This window comes from Nelumbo nucifera, chromosome 6 (genome assembly GCF_055504915.1).
Source record: "Nelumbo nucifera cultivar China Antique chromosome 6, China Antique-T2T, whole genome shotgun sequence".
NCBI lineage: Eukaryota > Viridiplantae > Streptophyta > Magnoliopsida > Proteales > Nelumbonaceae > Nelumbo > Nelumbo nucifera.
Window position 1 is genome coordinate 13037385 of NC_142654.1, and position 15711 is coordinate 13053095.

At 36.0% G+C, this 15711-nt stretch overlaps 2 protein-coding genes across 3 annotated transcripts; one reads left to right on the forward strand and one right to left on the reverse strand.

Annotated features, from left to right (window-relative positions):
* Window positions 1-1429: 1429 nt before the first annotated feature.
* LOC104588628 (Iron-sulfur cluster biosynthesis family protein) lies at window positions 1430-8598 on the reverse strand. The gene is made up of 4 exons (XM_010246649.3): window positions 8367-8598; window positions 7159-7289; window positions 6390-6498; window positions 1430-1742 (listed from the first exon to the last, which is right to left on the reverse strand). Exons 1-4 carry the CDS (start codon window positions 8511-8513, stop codon window positions 1680-1682), a joined length of 450 nt encoding a protein of 149 aa, XP_010244951.1. The 5' UTR covers window positions 8514-8598; the 3' UTR covers window positions 1430-1679.
* Window positions 8599-8621: 23 nt separating this feature from the next.
* On the forward strand, window positions 8622-14443 carry LOC104588635 (uncharacterized). Of its 2 annotated transcripts, XR_016077517.1 has the most exons (6): window positions 8622-9252; window positions 9893-10028; window positions 10125-10817; window positions 11963-12161; window positions 13332-13497; window positions 13648-14443. XR_016077517.1 is itself a non-coding variant. In XM_010246654.3 (5 exons), exons 1-5 carry the CDS (start codon window positions 9176-9178, stop codon window positions 13355-13357), a joined length of 1131 nt encoding a protein of 376 aa, XP_010244956.1. In that variant the 5' UTR covers window positions 8622-9175; the 3' UTR covers window positions 13358-13606. The 2 variants fall into 2 exon arrangements, 1 of the variants encoding a protein (XP_010244956.1); XM_010246654.3 differs by lacking the exon at window positions 13648-14443 and having other exon boundaries at window positions 13332-13606.
* Window positions 14444-15711: the final 1268 nt, after the last annotated feature.

The window sequence follows — 15711 nt, forward strand, 5'->3', positions numbered from 1 at the left end:
TAAAACTTGCCAAGTGGTATCGACCCAATCGATATTTTCTCATTGATGCACATGCCTCCTTTCTAGTACTTAGCGATGCAATGAAGGATTACTCCAGGAAAATATCATAGCAGACCTATCGGAGGAGTGCCACCATGCTCTGCTTGTTATGATAAGCTTCAACTTTGAAAGCAGTATATTTCTATCCGAGTGCCTGTTTAGTTCAGCTTTCATTCTTGTTCATTTTTTCCAATAATAAAATTATAAAATGGATGGGTAGAAATAAGTATCATAAGAAAATGTTAGATATGAATTAAATGGTTTCTTTTACCAAAAAAAAATGATGATGGTAAGAATGAGAACAAAATTGTGAAATCATTTGGTTAGAAATACGCATATGTTACTCGGGTTATAACCACTGCTTTATGCCAGTGGTTATAAACCATCAGCCTAAGTTTTCAAACCATCGGCAAGGCATAGATTTTTACCTGTGGACTATCGGTAGTTGACCACTCCACTGACCATTTGTCAATAAAATTCTATGCTGGTGGTTCGGAGACATAGGTTGATGGTTTAAAATGAGTAACATGAGGCATGATTATTTTTTGCGCTGTAGATTACCTCAGTTTTTATGCCAGATTCGTTTTTTCATTCTAAAAAAATAAGACCTAAAACAAGAATTTTGTAATCAAACGCCCTCATGCTATTCATTTTTGCCCATTCTTGTCTGAACTAAGAATTAAAAACTTGTAGCAGCAAATCAAACATGGCCTTAGTTTATTAGACATCTCATTTTTATTTATTGTTCAATATATGCATCGTATGTGAATGTAGATTACTTAATCTTTGAATACAGATCATGTGCATATGTAACCAATGACTGTACCAGTGATTAACTTGGCTGGTGCAAGTAGAAGTTTCTTCTACTCGGCATATCATAATAATGGGATTACCAAACGGCATCTGGCCTGTTTGGCTACCACATCGCATTGTTGTTCAAACAACCTCATGGTTTTTAGACCCTTCCTCTGCCTATGCCCATACCAAAGTCTTTGTTGAAATACCATGTAGATGAGCCATACGATCTCTCCAATGTCAATTCCACGCACACACACGCTGGGTCAAGGGTTGATTTTTCATTTCTTCTTGGAGAAAAAAAAAAGAAGAATAATAGAGAAGCTAGCAGAAGGGACTCTTATTTTATTATAAGTAACGGAAGAATCATTCATAGTGCATCTGCTGTGGACTCACACTATTAAGATTCAAGGACTATAAGATGTCCAACAAGCTGACTACCTGCTATGGCCCTATGACAACATCTCACGCCAAGAACATGGTAGGGAATAGGGATGTTTATTTGCTTTCATTCTATCAAAGAAATTGCTTTTTGATGATTTCCCCAAAAAAGAATAAATGAAGAAATGTCCCTCAGAGGACATTCTAGAGGTGCTTTTTCCCCACTTAAATCATTATTTCCTCCAAAAAGACTGTTACTGTTTGAATACAGATGGAACTCAAGTATATGAGATGCTACAGCGAACAGAATTTGCTTTCATGGTTCAGCCATAAGGCCCATAAATATCCAGCTTAGCTATGATGATACAAAAAGTGACATGATTCTAGTTTGCTAAAATATTATGTCTATCTGCAAATATCCATGACAGGGATGCCGTGCTAGAAAAAGGAATTCACAAGAATTGCTATTTCACCATGAAAGAGCTCTTACAACTACACCCGCCAACTGCACTGGGATTTGTAGTTACCTGCACATTAAACAGTGATATATCCATTACTACAGTACATGGTTCTTGAAGGGAAGTAGAGCGGAAAAACTGGACGGTTTATATGTGAATTTTTAGGAACACATGATATAAGTGGAATAACCTTTTTATTGTGTTCCTCATCATACATTAACAATAATAGAGAGGATGAAAACCATCCACATTTGTTTATTGTAATATTATGGCATAATGTTATTTTTTTGATAGGCACTATTATAACAAAATGTTATAAATAGAAGTGAGGAAGCTTTTATTTCTTTTAATGCATTACATTCAATTGAATATGAGACGACATACTTGTTTATGTTAATTTTGTGCAATTTACGTGAATTATTAATTCTGAATTTTTTATTTGCAATTTCACAAGTGATAATCAATGATTGATGGCTAATGGTACCTATATAGTTATAGATGATGATACTTCAATTCTATATTTAAACATGATGGTCTTACTATTAGAAATTGCAAATATGAGAACTTTCTAATTTCTCATAAATTTTCCTATTTTTCTAGGATATTTACTATATTATTTTTATTTGTTTTATCTCCATGCTTGGGAGGCTTACACCTCATGCTTTGGGATGCCTTATGTCAGGAACTTCGTGTTTTAAAAGCTTGAATATAGTCATATCAGGTTCTATTTATGAACTCACACTAATGCTTTGTATATTCACTCAACATTAGGAAGTTGGCTCAACATTAGGAACTCACACTAAGCATCAAATGCTTGGAGCCTGGGATCAAAGTATGGAATATAATGCAAGTCAGAGAATGACAAAACCATAAAAAGTATTCCACTATGAGAAGAAATCATTGAGGACATAGCAGATGGAACTTTGCAATGATTCAGCTGACATGCCCTTGGATCTGTACCTCCATGTGCCTAAGATTAAAGCTAATAGGCCCCTTGCAATAAATCAGTAGAACTAGTGCAAAGCAAAACGATACAACTTGACCTTGCTGGAGCATTATAGATGACTCTTTTAACATATTAATGCAATATCAAACAGGGTAATGACAACCCTCCATTTGTTTTTCTTTTGATTTATGAGAGCTGATAAATTGCATTGAGAGAAAAGGAGACTGGGGACTAATCCAGGTTCAGAAACTCAACATGTAATGTAACGTAATGTTAAGGAAAGAGAAGTTTGCTCTTCTGAAGAGAACTCTGAAGCACACTCCAAGAGAATAAAAGAAAGCTATTTACATTTTGGTATGCTTTCCTTTCTTTTGTATGGAGGGGATCTGATTGCTAGGAGAATGTTGGGATAATCTTTAATGAAACCTATAAGGTCAGAATAACAAGTTGGAGATGCAAAAAATGTAGTGGACTGGGATCAGGTATATTCAAATTGAAGTTAATTACATCTCTACAATACCTAGATTCAACTTAAATACATTGGCACCAGATTTGGATACACTCTGACAAGCATGGTCTTTAAAGAAAAAGAAAAAGAACCAAAAAAGGAAATTAGACCAGGGTGGTCAGATGAATGATAAAGTAGGATTTACAAATTCGGGGCCTGCCAGGAAGATGTATATTAATGCTGTAATGCATTAACTCTCCTTCATGGTTAAAAGTTGTAATACAGATCAAAATGGTCATCATTGAACTATTTGATAGGTTCTCTTCCCTCAATATGTCTGTAACATAATGAACTTTCGGTCCATTGGTAAATATTGGAAATATTCAGCTTTGCTAAGTTTAACAACCTTACCCCCCCCCCCCCCCCCCCCGGCCTCTGGTTTAATGTTGGTGATTGAAAAATTTTAGTTTTTAGATTGAAAAGAAAACCAACAGCATCAACTTTCCTGGCCCCAGGACCATCATGTGTTAGGAAACATTCCAAGGCTCACTAGACAGTAGCACAATCCTACCCCTATCCCCAGCAAAAAAGGGCCTGTTGGGAGGTGGATTCTAATGAATAGAGGCACTGAGTCTTCTTTATCATTAGAGGTTGAAATAGAGATGAAGAAATCAACTTTGTAATTTATCTTTGAAAGGAAACTACCTAGTACCTAGATGCCATATGTCAAATAGGTAGATCTCAAGGCCATGGTATCTATTTAAGACAACCCTGACTTCTTAAAATTTCAATCATCTACCACTTCATGGTTCTTGTTAAATAGAGAAAGTTCTGATCATACCAGTGCCACAAATTTTGGGTGATGTGGCTTAGATGATGTTCCTGGCATTCATCAGTCATGAAATGAACTAGAATTTTAACAAACAACCCCCAAACCTTACAATATAACAAAATAATAATAGTAAACATGATCCCAGGAAAGTCAGAAACCACATCTACAGCCTTTCTCAGTTTTAAACAAGACGCAATATAAACATTTCCCACAACTATCTCCTTCCAGAAGTAACACTAGCATCCTGCACCTCCTGAACGTCTCACAAAATTTCCAATAACCAATATTAGCATTTCTGTTCTAATTCCATAAGCCTGCATATTTAATCCACATTATAGATTCAGAACTTTTAGTCCTCTCTTTCTTCTAATTCCAGAAAAAAAAAATCTTGCACATTCTTCACCTCCTAAAAGGAACAAACTCAAACTCTTCCCACTTCTCTTTCAATCATCTTAACTATCTCTATCTTTTTATCAAATTTAACCACTTCATCTAATGGGAAAACACCACCCAACTCTTATTGATCTGGCTCTATATCCCCTTCCAACTCCAAATAATCATGGAAGTTATTAAATGATTCTCTGCAATATGGTATGGTTCTAACGAAAATCAATATATCAAGTGTTCATGGACATACGTTTTTGAACAGAGTCAGAAACTTTAGAATGTTTGGGTTGTCTTTGAGTCTTAGGAGGTAAGATAAACTACTTGAATAGAACCATGTAGATGTAGATAAAAATTCAATATAGATGCAGCTTTGAAAGGCAATCCTGGTATTAGTGGTTCTGGAGCTTAGCACAACTTTGAGAGTCATCATGCAGCTTGGAAAGGCAATCCATGTTCGTCATGCCAGCCTCTATTAATAGGGTAAATTTCAGCTTCAAATCACTTGCCACATGCCGCTAGTAAACCACCATTACTAGGTAGTCTTTGGTAAAAGGGCAGCCTAGTTCACAACTTTGAGAGTCATCATGCAGCTTGGAAAGGCAATCCATGTTCGTCATGCCAGCCTCTATTAATGGGGTAAATTTCAGCCTCAAATCACTTGCCACATGTCACTAGTAAACCACCATTACTAGGTAGTCTTTGGTAAAAGGGAAGCCCAAATCTCAAGGCTTCCACCAATGCAGGGTCTGGGGAGGGACAGATGTACGTAGCCTTATCCCTACAGATACACAAAGAGGCTGTTTACAAGATTTGAACCCAGTTCGTGATGGAGCAACCCAAACTGTTGCACCAAGGCTCACCCTCAGTAGGTGGGCTACAGTGCTGATGTCAGATAGGGTAGGTCATGTAGGGAAAATCCCTACTTGACATGATGAGGACATGCATATTTCTGCATTTAATGGCACTATGACCATTGGATAAGCATTGCTAGAGCCTCATCAGATCATCTGAGATAATGCGAGATTAAAGGCTTTGGAGATATCATTATTGAAAGTGACTAGTGTGCTCCTTTTCAGATGGTACAAACTTCAAAATTTATCAACAGGACCTGGTGAAGAAAAAGTGTAATGCTGAATGAGAAACTTGGACTGAACCTGTTTCATCAAGAAAGTAATCAGCTTGTTGACAGTTAGCTCACTTGAGGTAACCACAAATGACAACCATATCTCTTCTTAATGATTCGTAAGAGCATTAAAATATGGATGACCAAACAAATGTTGTTAAGAAAGGGTGTCAATTTTCTGAACTCTCTATATCCCTTGTGCAGGCAGGATGAAGAGCCTTCCAATCACTTATTTCTCCACTGCAGTTTCACATATAAGATGTGGATATTTTTCTTCAAGGGTATCTCGTACCAGGGGTGCTTGCCATGTTCTATTCAGGCTTTGTTACAGGGGTGGAAGGTTGCTGGAATGGGCAGAAAAGGAAGTTATTTTTGGTCTGTTATTCCCTTGGCAATTTTGTGGATGGTGTGGCTGGAAAGAAATTCAAGAGCCTTTGAGAAGAAGAGCAGTCCTGTGGAAAGAGTGGTTAATTTCACAGTTGAGGCCTTGAGGCAATATCTGTCCGTCTTTTTTTATCCCAAGGAGAACGAATTCTCATCTTCTTTTTTGGCTGTCAACATTTTTTACGATACTTGAAACTTGTGGACTTGTACAGAATTTCATTGCACAGACGCTTATATTTTGTTATACTAATTAATACATATATACCTTACCTTTTTCCAAAAAGAATGATGCATACGGGCATGCTCAATTGGCTTTTATTCCAAATAGAGCTTGGATGCTTAATATGCAAAAGTAAATAGTATTTCCTTTTGGTTGGCAATGTTAGCCTTTGTGGCTCTTTCTTTTTTGAATTTTATTATTTATTATATGAATGCACTTCAGAGTTTTCCTACAGATAAGGCTTTTCTTTTTTACCCATCTTTATTCCTGCCAAACCTCTAATCCCCACCTTTTTCTTTGAGTCAATGAAGTGATGGGAAATACTTATTTTGATAATGAGTAGCCAAGAATCTGAAATGAAAAGGAAGCAACTTACCAGGAAAGCAGAGCGAATTAACTCCTCAACATAATCAACAGTTGCACCTTTGACGAAGTCATATGAGATATTATCAACAACCAGCTTAACACCTTCCCTCTCGAAAACTCTACAACCATAAGATCAAGAGGAAACATGAAGAAACCTTCACATCATGCAATACGGTTGTTCTACAGAACAACTACCAACTACAGGGGTCACTTCAACATTAATGGATGCCTAACATAGTGACTTTGGAAAAACAAGGTATAGAAACTTTCTGTCTGTTTGCAGTGCAAAATGCATAGAGTGCAAATGGGCCATGTAAATTCTGGTTTACTTTTATTTCAATTTGACTTGTTTTGTTTGTTTGTGAGGAGTAAAATAGGAAGTAAGTCAGGAGGAAGCTGGTTCAAATTTTGCATCAGCTTTTGGGGTGCAAAGGTTGTACTGCCAATGAATGCAAATTTTGCATCAGCAACAAGATCGAACCATAGTTACAAACAGATGCAAAACTGAGCCAGGTGCTGTAACTGGTTCAGATTGGCATTGCAAACAAAGGGAGACTAAGGTTCATTTCATAATTCACATATGAAGTAAAAATTTCCAACATAATTTAGTTCATTTAAATGTGAGATAAAGAAAGTTTACTTGGGACAAACCAATTTACATGAATGTATAAATGATGCTTTACAGTACCAGATTCCATAAAGTGTATTATCCTTGTTACATGAAGATTGCAGTGGAAGTTAACTAATATCCCTGAGTAGGAGGCTAGAAGAGAACCAACCTGTCATCAGGGTTGGTTTTGTCATCAACCAAGAAGACATACTGGAATCCAGAACATCCACCTGTCTCTACACTCAACCGAAGCATTTTTCCTTCCATGGTTGCTTCTTTAGCATGCAATTCTTTCAGTCTCTGCAGTCATAACATGTGGCGATATAGGGTTTGAAGCATAACTAGTCATATAACATGAGCTCAGTAGCAAACCTATATAACAATATGAGCTCACATAATACCTTCTTCAACTGGAGTAAAACATTTGGAAAATGCAGATGAGATTTAACCCATGAAATATAGAGCAAATTAATCAACAGAATACAGCATGAAGTGTTGGAACCTTAAGACAAAAACATGTTTCAACTGTCAGATGTGGATGGATTGACAGAATTGTCGGAGATGCTGACCACAACAAAGCAAACTCATGGACACATTCTTACAGTTTATTGTATATATCAAGAGAAATTTGTAAACACTAAATATAGCATGTAAGAGTACAACTAAAAAAAGCTCACATTCAAAATATGTTGATCATGGAAAATATGCAATAAATACAAACAATACTCGAGAAATATATTGTTTCTTTTTTTCAAATTATATATGTATTATTACATCTCTAATTTATGAATATGGGTTGGGGTGGTTTGGAGATTTGGAGGAGGCCTGCCACAGTTGTATAGCACATATGCCTAGCAAAGATACTAAGAAAACAATCCTAATTAGAATATGAAGATAGTTGCGGGATAAATCTAGGCCTTCTGATGCTGTCCTCCTAAACTTAATCTTTACAAAGATTGGTTACTTACGATTCATTCCCATGTTGAGAAGAACAATAAAAAGATTACCATAGACCATGAATTTTCCCGACTACCCTATTAAACAATCTTTCTCAGTGAAATTTCATCGAATAATATACAGAACCCCAAATGCCACAACAAGTAATTGAGTTTTCCATAAATTTCCACTCAACACCTTATGTGGAATAAATAAAACCCGGACTTCTCGCTAATTCTAGACAAATTGAGACGTAAAATTCCTACGATTAGTAATTACTTCACGTGGTTGTTGTGTGAGTCGTCAAAACCGCCAATTGATATTGATTGCTTGAACAAGAACAACTAAAATCAATATGAACAAATATCCAGCTAATCTCTCATGTGTTAATATACCAAATTCGAAGGGAAATAAAAATCGTCAGAGAGAGAGAGAGAGTACTCGAATGCAATTATCCGTCATGTGGAGAGCATCTGCATCTTGAGTTGCGGAGGGAGCGCTTTCGACGGCAGAGCTCAGAAGCCTCTGGTTGTATCGAAGCCGAGCTGAGACGAAGGGCGTGAGACGGTGAAGAAGAGATCTTGACATCGCTCCCCTCAGCGCATCATAGCAACCACCTTTGCCTTCCAAGATGTTTGGCGCTAGTTCGGTGGTTTTCAAAGGAAAAATGTCATATCTCTCTCTCTCTCTCCTCCCCAGCTCCTCTCTCTCCCCTCTCTGACACACATTGATCGAACCGGTTCGATCCGGACCGCCATGGTTCGACCTGCGAGCCACCGTTAAACTCAATAATGGACGAAAATTCTGTTCTGAATATTACGCTATAATTTCCGAAAAGTTTAAACCAGGGGGAGGGAACGCGATCTCCATTTCTTCTTCCCTTTTGCTCTCTGATTCTATCTCTGCACAGCCTTTGTGAATTGTGGCTCAATTTAGGATTCATTATAAAAACCTACAATTCTTTCTTTGAATCCCCAAATTCTAATTCGTTTCCACTTTTTGGCTTTTCGCACATAATAAAGACTTGAAAACCCTAAATGCCTTGATATATGAAGCTTTTTGGGATTGAATGATTGATTTCCATTTACGTTTTGCTCCAATTATATTGGAATGGGACGGTTTCTCCAGAATTCATTTTCGGATGATTTCTGCAGACCATAACGGTCTTTTTGGACCTTGAATGGGAGACTCTTATCTGTTGTAGTGTTTGCTTAATCGACAATTTTCGATTGGTTTATATATTTGGCGAGATGGCGACGGTTTTCCAACAATGGGAGTTGGATCCTCTGTTTTCTGCAGCTGAAGTCGTGCAAGATTCTGCTGATAGGTTAGTTTCTTGTTTTATTTGTTTATTTATTTTTTTGATCAGCAAGTTTCTTGTTTTATTTCTCCTCGTCGTGCAATACGATGTCTTCATCGTTTTAATATGGTTTCTGTATTTGAGTATTTGTGGATTTCCTTACATTGAGCTTGATCCTCCTGTTCTTTTGTACTTTAACTTTCTTCTTCCTCTTCTTTTTTGATTTATTTTGAGTGAAGAAGTAATGGATTCTATTGATGAAGGTTCTTTTATCTTGTGCGTGTGAATGCGTATATATATACTCTGCATATTTCTGTTTACAAGAAGAACTGAATTTACATTAGTTGGGTTCTATTCTAGCCTATAGAAACTGAACCACTTATGAATGTGAAGATCATGAAATTTCCCATTTCCTTGACCATGATGCCAAAGTTAGAAAAAGATTAAAGAAAAAAGAAAAAGAGTAGAAATCAGGATTCAATTAATTTCTGTTGGTGCCACTTTTATGGTGGTTTGTGTAATGTTTTCCATTACTATACTAATATATTATTATCTGATAAAATCGCCTGCTTTAACATTTCTCCTTAGATGATGATTTCTGGGTATCTGGAAAATTGAAAATTATTTAAATGTTGGTTTTCTGGTTTTGTCATTATGTTTTCTTTAGGATGGAATCAATTTTCCGTATGCTCTTGCACGAGGAAAGTCTTGTTCATGGAGAATCTTCTGACCCAAAGCTCCTCAATTCAATAGAATATCATAGGCGTGATCTTTTAACTGCTCTAGGGACAACCAAATGGCAGGTACTTAATGATATTAGTTTCCATTTTTCGTTTCACGTGATTTTATTATTAACAAAACAATCTAAATCTAACTTATCATGCTTATCTTCTAATTAGTTGGAAGATTTTGAGCGGGCAGTTAATCTATCAGATTTACCAGATAATTCACGAGCAAGGGCAGATGTGGTTTCTAGACATAAACAATTTGTTAGAGCCATTAGAGAACAAATTATTCATGTGGAGAAAAGCTTAGCAGAGTCACCAATGGAACATTCAAAGAAAAATACCCAATGGGTTAACTTAAATGAACAAGACAGAGATGGATTGACATTATTTCTTTCTGGGGGAAGTACTATGGACCGGCACACCCACTATGGCTCAGATAATAGTAGCATTATGAGAAGGTTTCTTGATCCAACATCAGCTTCTAGATATGATTGCAAAACTGATGAGATTGTTGAGCTCAAAACTGAAGAAGTTGAGGACTCAAAGATGAATGGGATCATCCATGAAGACCCTGATTTGGGTTCCTTCAAGGAGAATAATAATTTCAGAAAAGTTGGTTCTCATTCTGCAATTAGGATTTGGGATTGGGAAGATGCTATCCCAAGTGCTAAGAATTTCTTTTGCAAGAACAAGTTGAGAGGATCCCGCAATGGACTAAATGCTTTGGGATCCATGGGCAACTTTTGGTCTTCATGTAGGACTAAAATGGATAGGAGTTTCATGAAGAGGCAGAAAGATGGAGAAGTGGGAAGAGAATTTGATAAAAGGCCTTCTTCATATCTTGACATTTCTGAAACTGGGCAGGTAAGTTAACATCATTTTCTTTCTCATGCCGTTAGCTTGGACCCTACACCTGTACTTTTTTAACTCATTTAAGGAACTATTGGTATCTCTCAGATCAACAAGGATTATTCACCTCTAGTTAGGGCGTATAACTGTGGCTGGTTTGGCTAGGTTAAGTTGAATACTTGACACAGCTCATCCCCAGTGGTGGATAAGGCTTGAATGATATCATACATAATCATGAAAGTTTTAAGACTTAACATCATAAATTTTGAGTCTACTTCTGCTGCAATGATGATACAGCAATCCAATCAAAACATAGTAGCATTGCCTATTTTCACGAGAATTTTAAACTTTTACATAAAAGTTTGGAAATATGAGTGACGAAAATAATTTTGATTGAAACTTTTTAGCCTTCATGTTTGGTTCATGGAACCCATAAACTATGTGCTCTAATCTTAATGGCACACAGATCTCTTGCTCTCTCCCTCCCTCCCAAATTTCCTGCAGATGTGATAGTTGAAATGAAATTCCATCCAAATAGGAAGAAATGATTCATAAAATTTCATTCTACTTTCTTGGACAAATAATGAAAAATTGCAATTAATTCAATGGTTGTAACTGCAAAAATGTCACAGAATTTTCCATCAAATAGGTAGGTCACAATATCTTGGCACCTAATAGGTCTATAAATCTACTATTAGTAAATAATAAGTAAATAAATATAGGGCCACCAATCTTTCACAATGTGCAAGGAAATTTTTCCTTTTATTTTTAGACAATTTTTTTTTCTTTTTAGTCTGTTGAATATTTAATTTTTCATGCAATATTTAAAAATCACCGTTCATACAATTTGAACTGGACTATCAAATTACTGGGTTTTAAAACATTGGCTCCAGGCTTATTATATCCTCAATGGATAACAGCACAATATGGCCAATTAATTCACTGATCTAGATTGTTTAATCTGTGGGAATGAGACAAAACTCCAATTTATAAACACTCATAACAAACGAAAAATATAATAAGTAATTGTGGAAGTGATCTCTGTGATTCTGGATTTTGTGAACTCGACTATTTCATATAAATTATTGACTTTTTAAGCTTTTGTGTTGTAATTTAACCTGATAGATTAATTGATCTGTGGCTGTATTTCATTTTTACAGGGTCGACATACCCGAGTGGGGTTGGTAAATGGGTTTAGAAGTTCTGGGAGATTGTATTCTGAGGTATTAAGAAATGCCATGCAGTCATGCAGCTGCTTTGGGAATTGTAGAGGGAGATTTCAAAGATTTCAGTATAGCAAAATTGCTCAGCTTTCCAGACGGCTAATACCAGTGATATTTGTTACACTTGTTGTTTTAGGTAAGATCATGGTTGTATTGTTATTGTTTTTATCTCTTCCCCTCTATGTAAGCTAGTTTGGATTAACTTGCCAAGATTTATTTAGCTCATAGCCACCTTCATGTCCAAGTGAGCCTTCTTTGCATGTGGTAGATATGTAGGGAATTTGTAAGTATACACAATTGTTAAAAGCTGATAGTTTTTCTTTTTTGATTTTTCTTAAAATGGTAAAATCCATATTGAGGAAAAGCTTGGTGATGAATCATGAAGAATAATGAGAACCATATCCATCTCTATCTTGTTTTTGGCACAAATAGTCATGCAACTATTTAACAGAAACAGAAAGATTCACTTTTCCAGTAGTTTTTTTAATCAGTAACAGAATATTTCACTGAGAGAAAGCCAAACTGCTCTAAAAAAGCAAGCAGTAGGCCAGAACTAGTACAATATAAACATCAGAACACTTAACCAGATGTCTCACAAACCAAGAACGCAAAAATAGAAAATAACTTTACAAAGAGCAGCTTACAAATATTTATCAAAAAAAAAAAGAGCAGCTTACAAATTACAGATTACCATTCAAAACCTTCTCTGTTTTCCAATAGAAATTTTGGCCATGCATATGCTTTTCCAATATATAAGATCCTTCCAAATACATTTTGCATACGTTGCTTTTTTATACAAGATCTTATGTGTACTTACAACTATCTAAAAGTTCTAAATTTGTAATCCAAATTAATTTATTTGGACCATGTACCTTCCAAGTACTGCATAAATGGCTGGTTGGATCTTCCATGGTTACAAACTGCACAATTGTGAACTAGAAAATGATGGTCATGAAAACTGAGTTGCAGAACCCAAACAACACATATGTAGGCAATGTGAGTGTGCATTTGCTCTCTTTGCATTACGAGCTAAAAAAGAATTAAAATGACAATGGACCCTGCTCCAAAAATGGTTGGGTGGGTATGGGTATAGAGGATAGTATGGGTGAGAGTGACAATACCCCCTCCCTGGCTGGTGGTGCACTTTTTTTTTTTCCTTCTGGTTGTGGTATTAATTTTCTTGTGCCACCCTGCTGACCAGAGGAGACCAATTGTGATCTCCATACAGTTAATTGAGTAGATAAATTGAAGTGTTGAACTCATATAGCAAGTCAACTACAATCTCACTTTTCTGTTCTCTGTGCAGGTATCCTGGCTTTTCAGGCTGCTTGAAGCAGTCTTATTTACATACAAGAGTTCCAGTATATTCATGGTATTGGCAAATTAATTTTTGTGTATAACCTCCATTATCTCAAAAGGGTGTTGTTCTCTTTGATTCTCTGCCACCTCTTGGCACCGATTTTAAAATTTATGTAAGTAAAGAATTGGCTTGTTGTGTGTTGTCTATGCATGGAACCATTTTCACTTGTTTCTGTAATATCAGAGAGCAGGGTTAATGAATGAAGATGGTTTTGAAGCCCAGGTTCTCTATTATCACTTATATGAGCCCAATTTTGAAATAGGTTAAAAGGAGTTGTTAAACGCCTTCTGTGGAGTGATCTAGTTGTTAGGGTCTGGTACTAAGAGCGGAAACTTGTTGGAAGGCAGTGGACATAAAGAATCAACCAGCTGTTTCAGCAGTTAGGGGAGTTATTATGGCACATCCCATTTTTTATGAACCGGGTACATACTTGGTGAAGAGAGAAAAAGAAACCACAGTTGTCTTATTACAGAGGTCAAAACATGGGGATGTTTTTTCTTTCAAAGCATGTACTCTTATAGTAATGATTAGGGGTGTACTCTCTTATAAAAAATGGAATATTCTTCCCAAATCAACTATTCTGTTTTTTTTTTCATCAGACAGTTCAGTTCATCACAAGTCTATGAAGTATGAACCATCCAAACAAGTGTAACAGATAGGACCACTGCAATCACCCAAGTTCTGTTAATATACCAAGAAATGTTTAGTGCAGCACTTCGATCATCCAATTGGAATTATCCGACCCTTCAATGATATGGTGAAATGTAACACCCCCTTACAGTGGCTTACCAGCAATTAGATCAGAACCCGCCACCATGTGTGGAGATTAATTGGAAAAGAAGCCTTGTGTTTTCTCCAATGAACAAGCTACAATTAGGGGAAGGTTCTTGTAAGTGCTTATCAGAAAATGTTACTACTTCTGCATCTCCCGAGAAGGTTCTTGTGTTGCTTCATTTGGTGGGCCGTTTGAGGTTTAGCAGTATAATAATATAATTAATGCAATGAATAGTAATGTTTTGTATTGGAATAGTGGAAATGGCTATTGTCCACGTGGGAGATATTGTGCCATGATCCAGTACTTTGGTTTGTCAGTGACCCATCACTGTACTCTCCATTTTTATCGACTGGGTTTACCAGTTTGATTGTTACAAGCATATTTGGGTATCAGTTGTGCCTGAGTTTCAAATGCAACTTGGTTTTTCATTTGTCTGAATACATTTTGAGACTATTGAAGTATCCTAAAGCAGGTTTTCCGAGTTTGTCCCAGCCTAAGGGAGAATCCACAGTTACCATTGAGATTGGGTTGACTCACCAATGATTTATTCTTTGGACTATCCATGGAGTCACCTTCTGATTTGGCGTTCAACTCCCACTGAATAGGAAGAAATTAAAACACGGGCTTCCTTGTAACAGTGGCCAAGGTTTTCACAAGAATAAGAGTATAAATAGAGTTTGGCAGTTTTGCCAAGTTCCATGAAATTCCTTTAGGAACATTCCCTTGATTTCGTGATTTTGCTGAACAAGTATTCAGATGCCTTCCATTTGATTCTTAAAGAAGTGGTTTGGTCACTTTGTTGCAAGAGGTTAAGGTTACAGTGAGTTTATTAAAATGTCGATTCACATTGAGATGCTTTTCTAATCCTTTGGTCTTTGATCAGGATGATCAATCGTTTTATTAAAATTTGAAGTTTGTTGGGTGTTGCCAAAAGCCCAGGGTTTTGCTTCAGAGTTTCTAAATCTTATCTGAGATATGGTGAATAACAAGGTAAACACCAAAGGGAGTTCCTGTTAGTAGTATTCGACTTGGTAATTTATCAAGGGAAAAAGCGTTCTACTTTATCTAGCTCAAAGTAAGTTCTATTCTAATCCAGTTAAGGCTCGAGTTCAATTAGATAATTAGGCTCGTTTTGAGTTCAAACCTTATGGTAAGTTAAATTAAATATTCGAACTTGATTTTTACCAATAAAATTTTGGCTCAAAAACTAATATTTTTATATTCTATAATATAAAATATAAGAATATAATAATTTTATATTGTAAAATTAATACATATTTTGTATTATAATACATAAAAATCCATTTTATATTATATATATATATTTATAAAATATAAAAATATAAATTACAGATAAGTACCCTGTACTATGGATAGGTACCCCAAATTTTCAGAAATATACACTTTGGGTCAACTGGTTAGTATTCCATCAGCTAAACATTTTATAATATCAAAATTACCTTTCTTGTGTATTTTTGGACCATTTTGCCCTTCTAATGTATAAACCCCAATTTATAAACCCTTACTCCCTTTTTTTTTCATTCTTAGGCT

What these genes read in the sequence shown, in the direction of transcription:
- LOC104588635 (XM_010246654.3), top strand. Translation starts at nt 9,176, where the DNA reads ATGGCGACGGTTTTCCAACAATGGGAGTTGGATCCTCTGTTTTCTGCA. An exon ending in GTGCAAGATTCTGCTGATAG is followed by an intron (nt 9,253 to 9,892) that starts GTTAGTTTCTTG and finishes TGTTTTCTTTAG; the next exon opens with GATGGAATCAATTTTCCGTA. An exon ending in ACATTTCTGAAACTGGGCAG is followed by an intron (nt 10,818 to 11,962) that starts GTAAGTTAACAT and finishes TCATTTTTACAG; the next exon opens with GGTCGACATACCCGAGTGGG.
- LOC104588628 (XM_010246649.3), bottom strand. Translation starts at nt 8,513, where the DNA reads ATGTCAAGATCTCTTCTTCACCGTCTCACGCCCTTCGTCTCAGCTCGG. An exon ending in TGACGGATAATTGCATTCGA is followed by an intron (nt 7,290 to 8,366) that starts GTACTCTCTCTC and finishes TTATGACTGCAG; the next exon opens with AGACTGAAAGAATTGCATGC. An exon ending in TAATTCGCTCTGCTTTCCTG is followed by an intron (nt 1,743 to 6,389) that starts GTAAGTTGCTTC and finishes TTTAATGTGCAG; the next exon opens with GTAACTACAAATCCCAGTGC.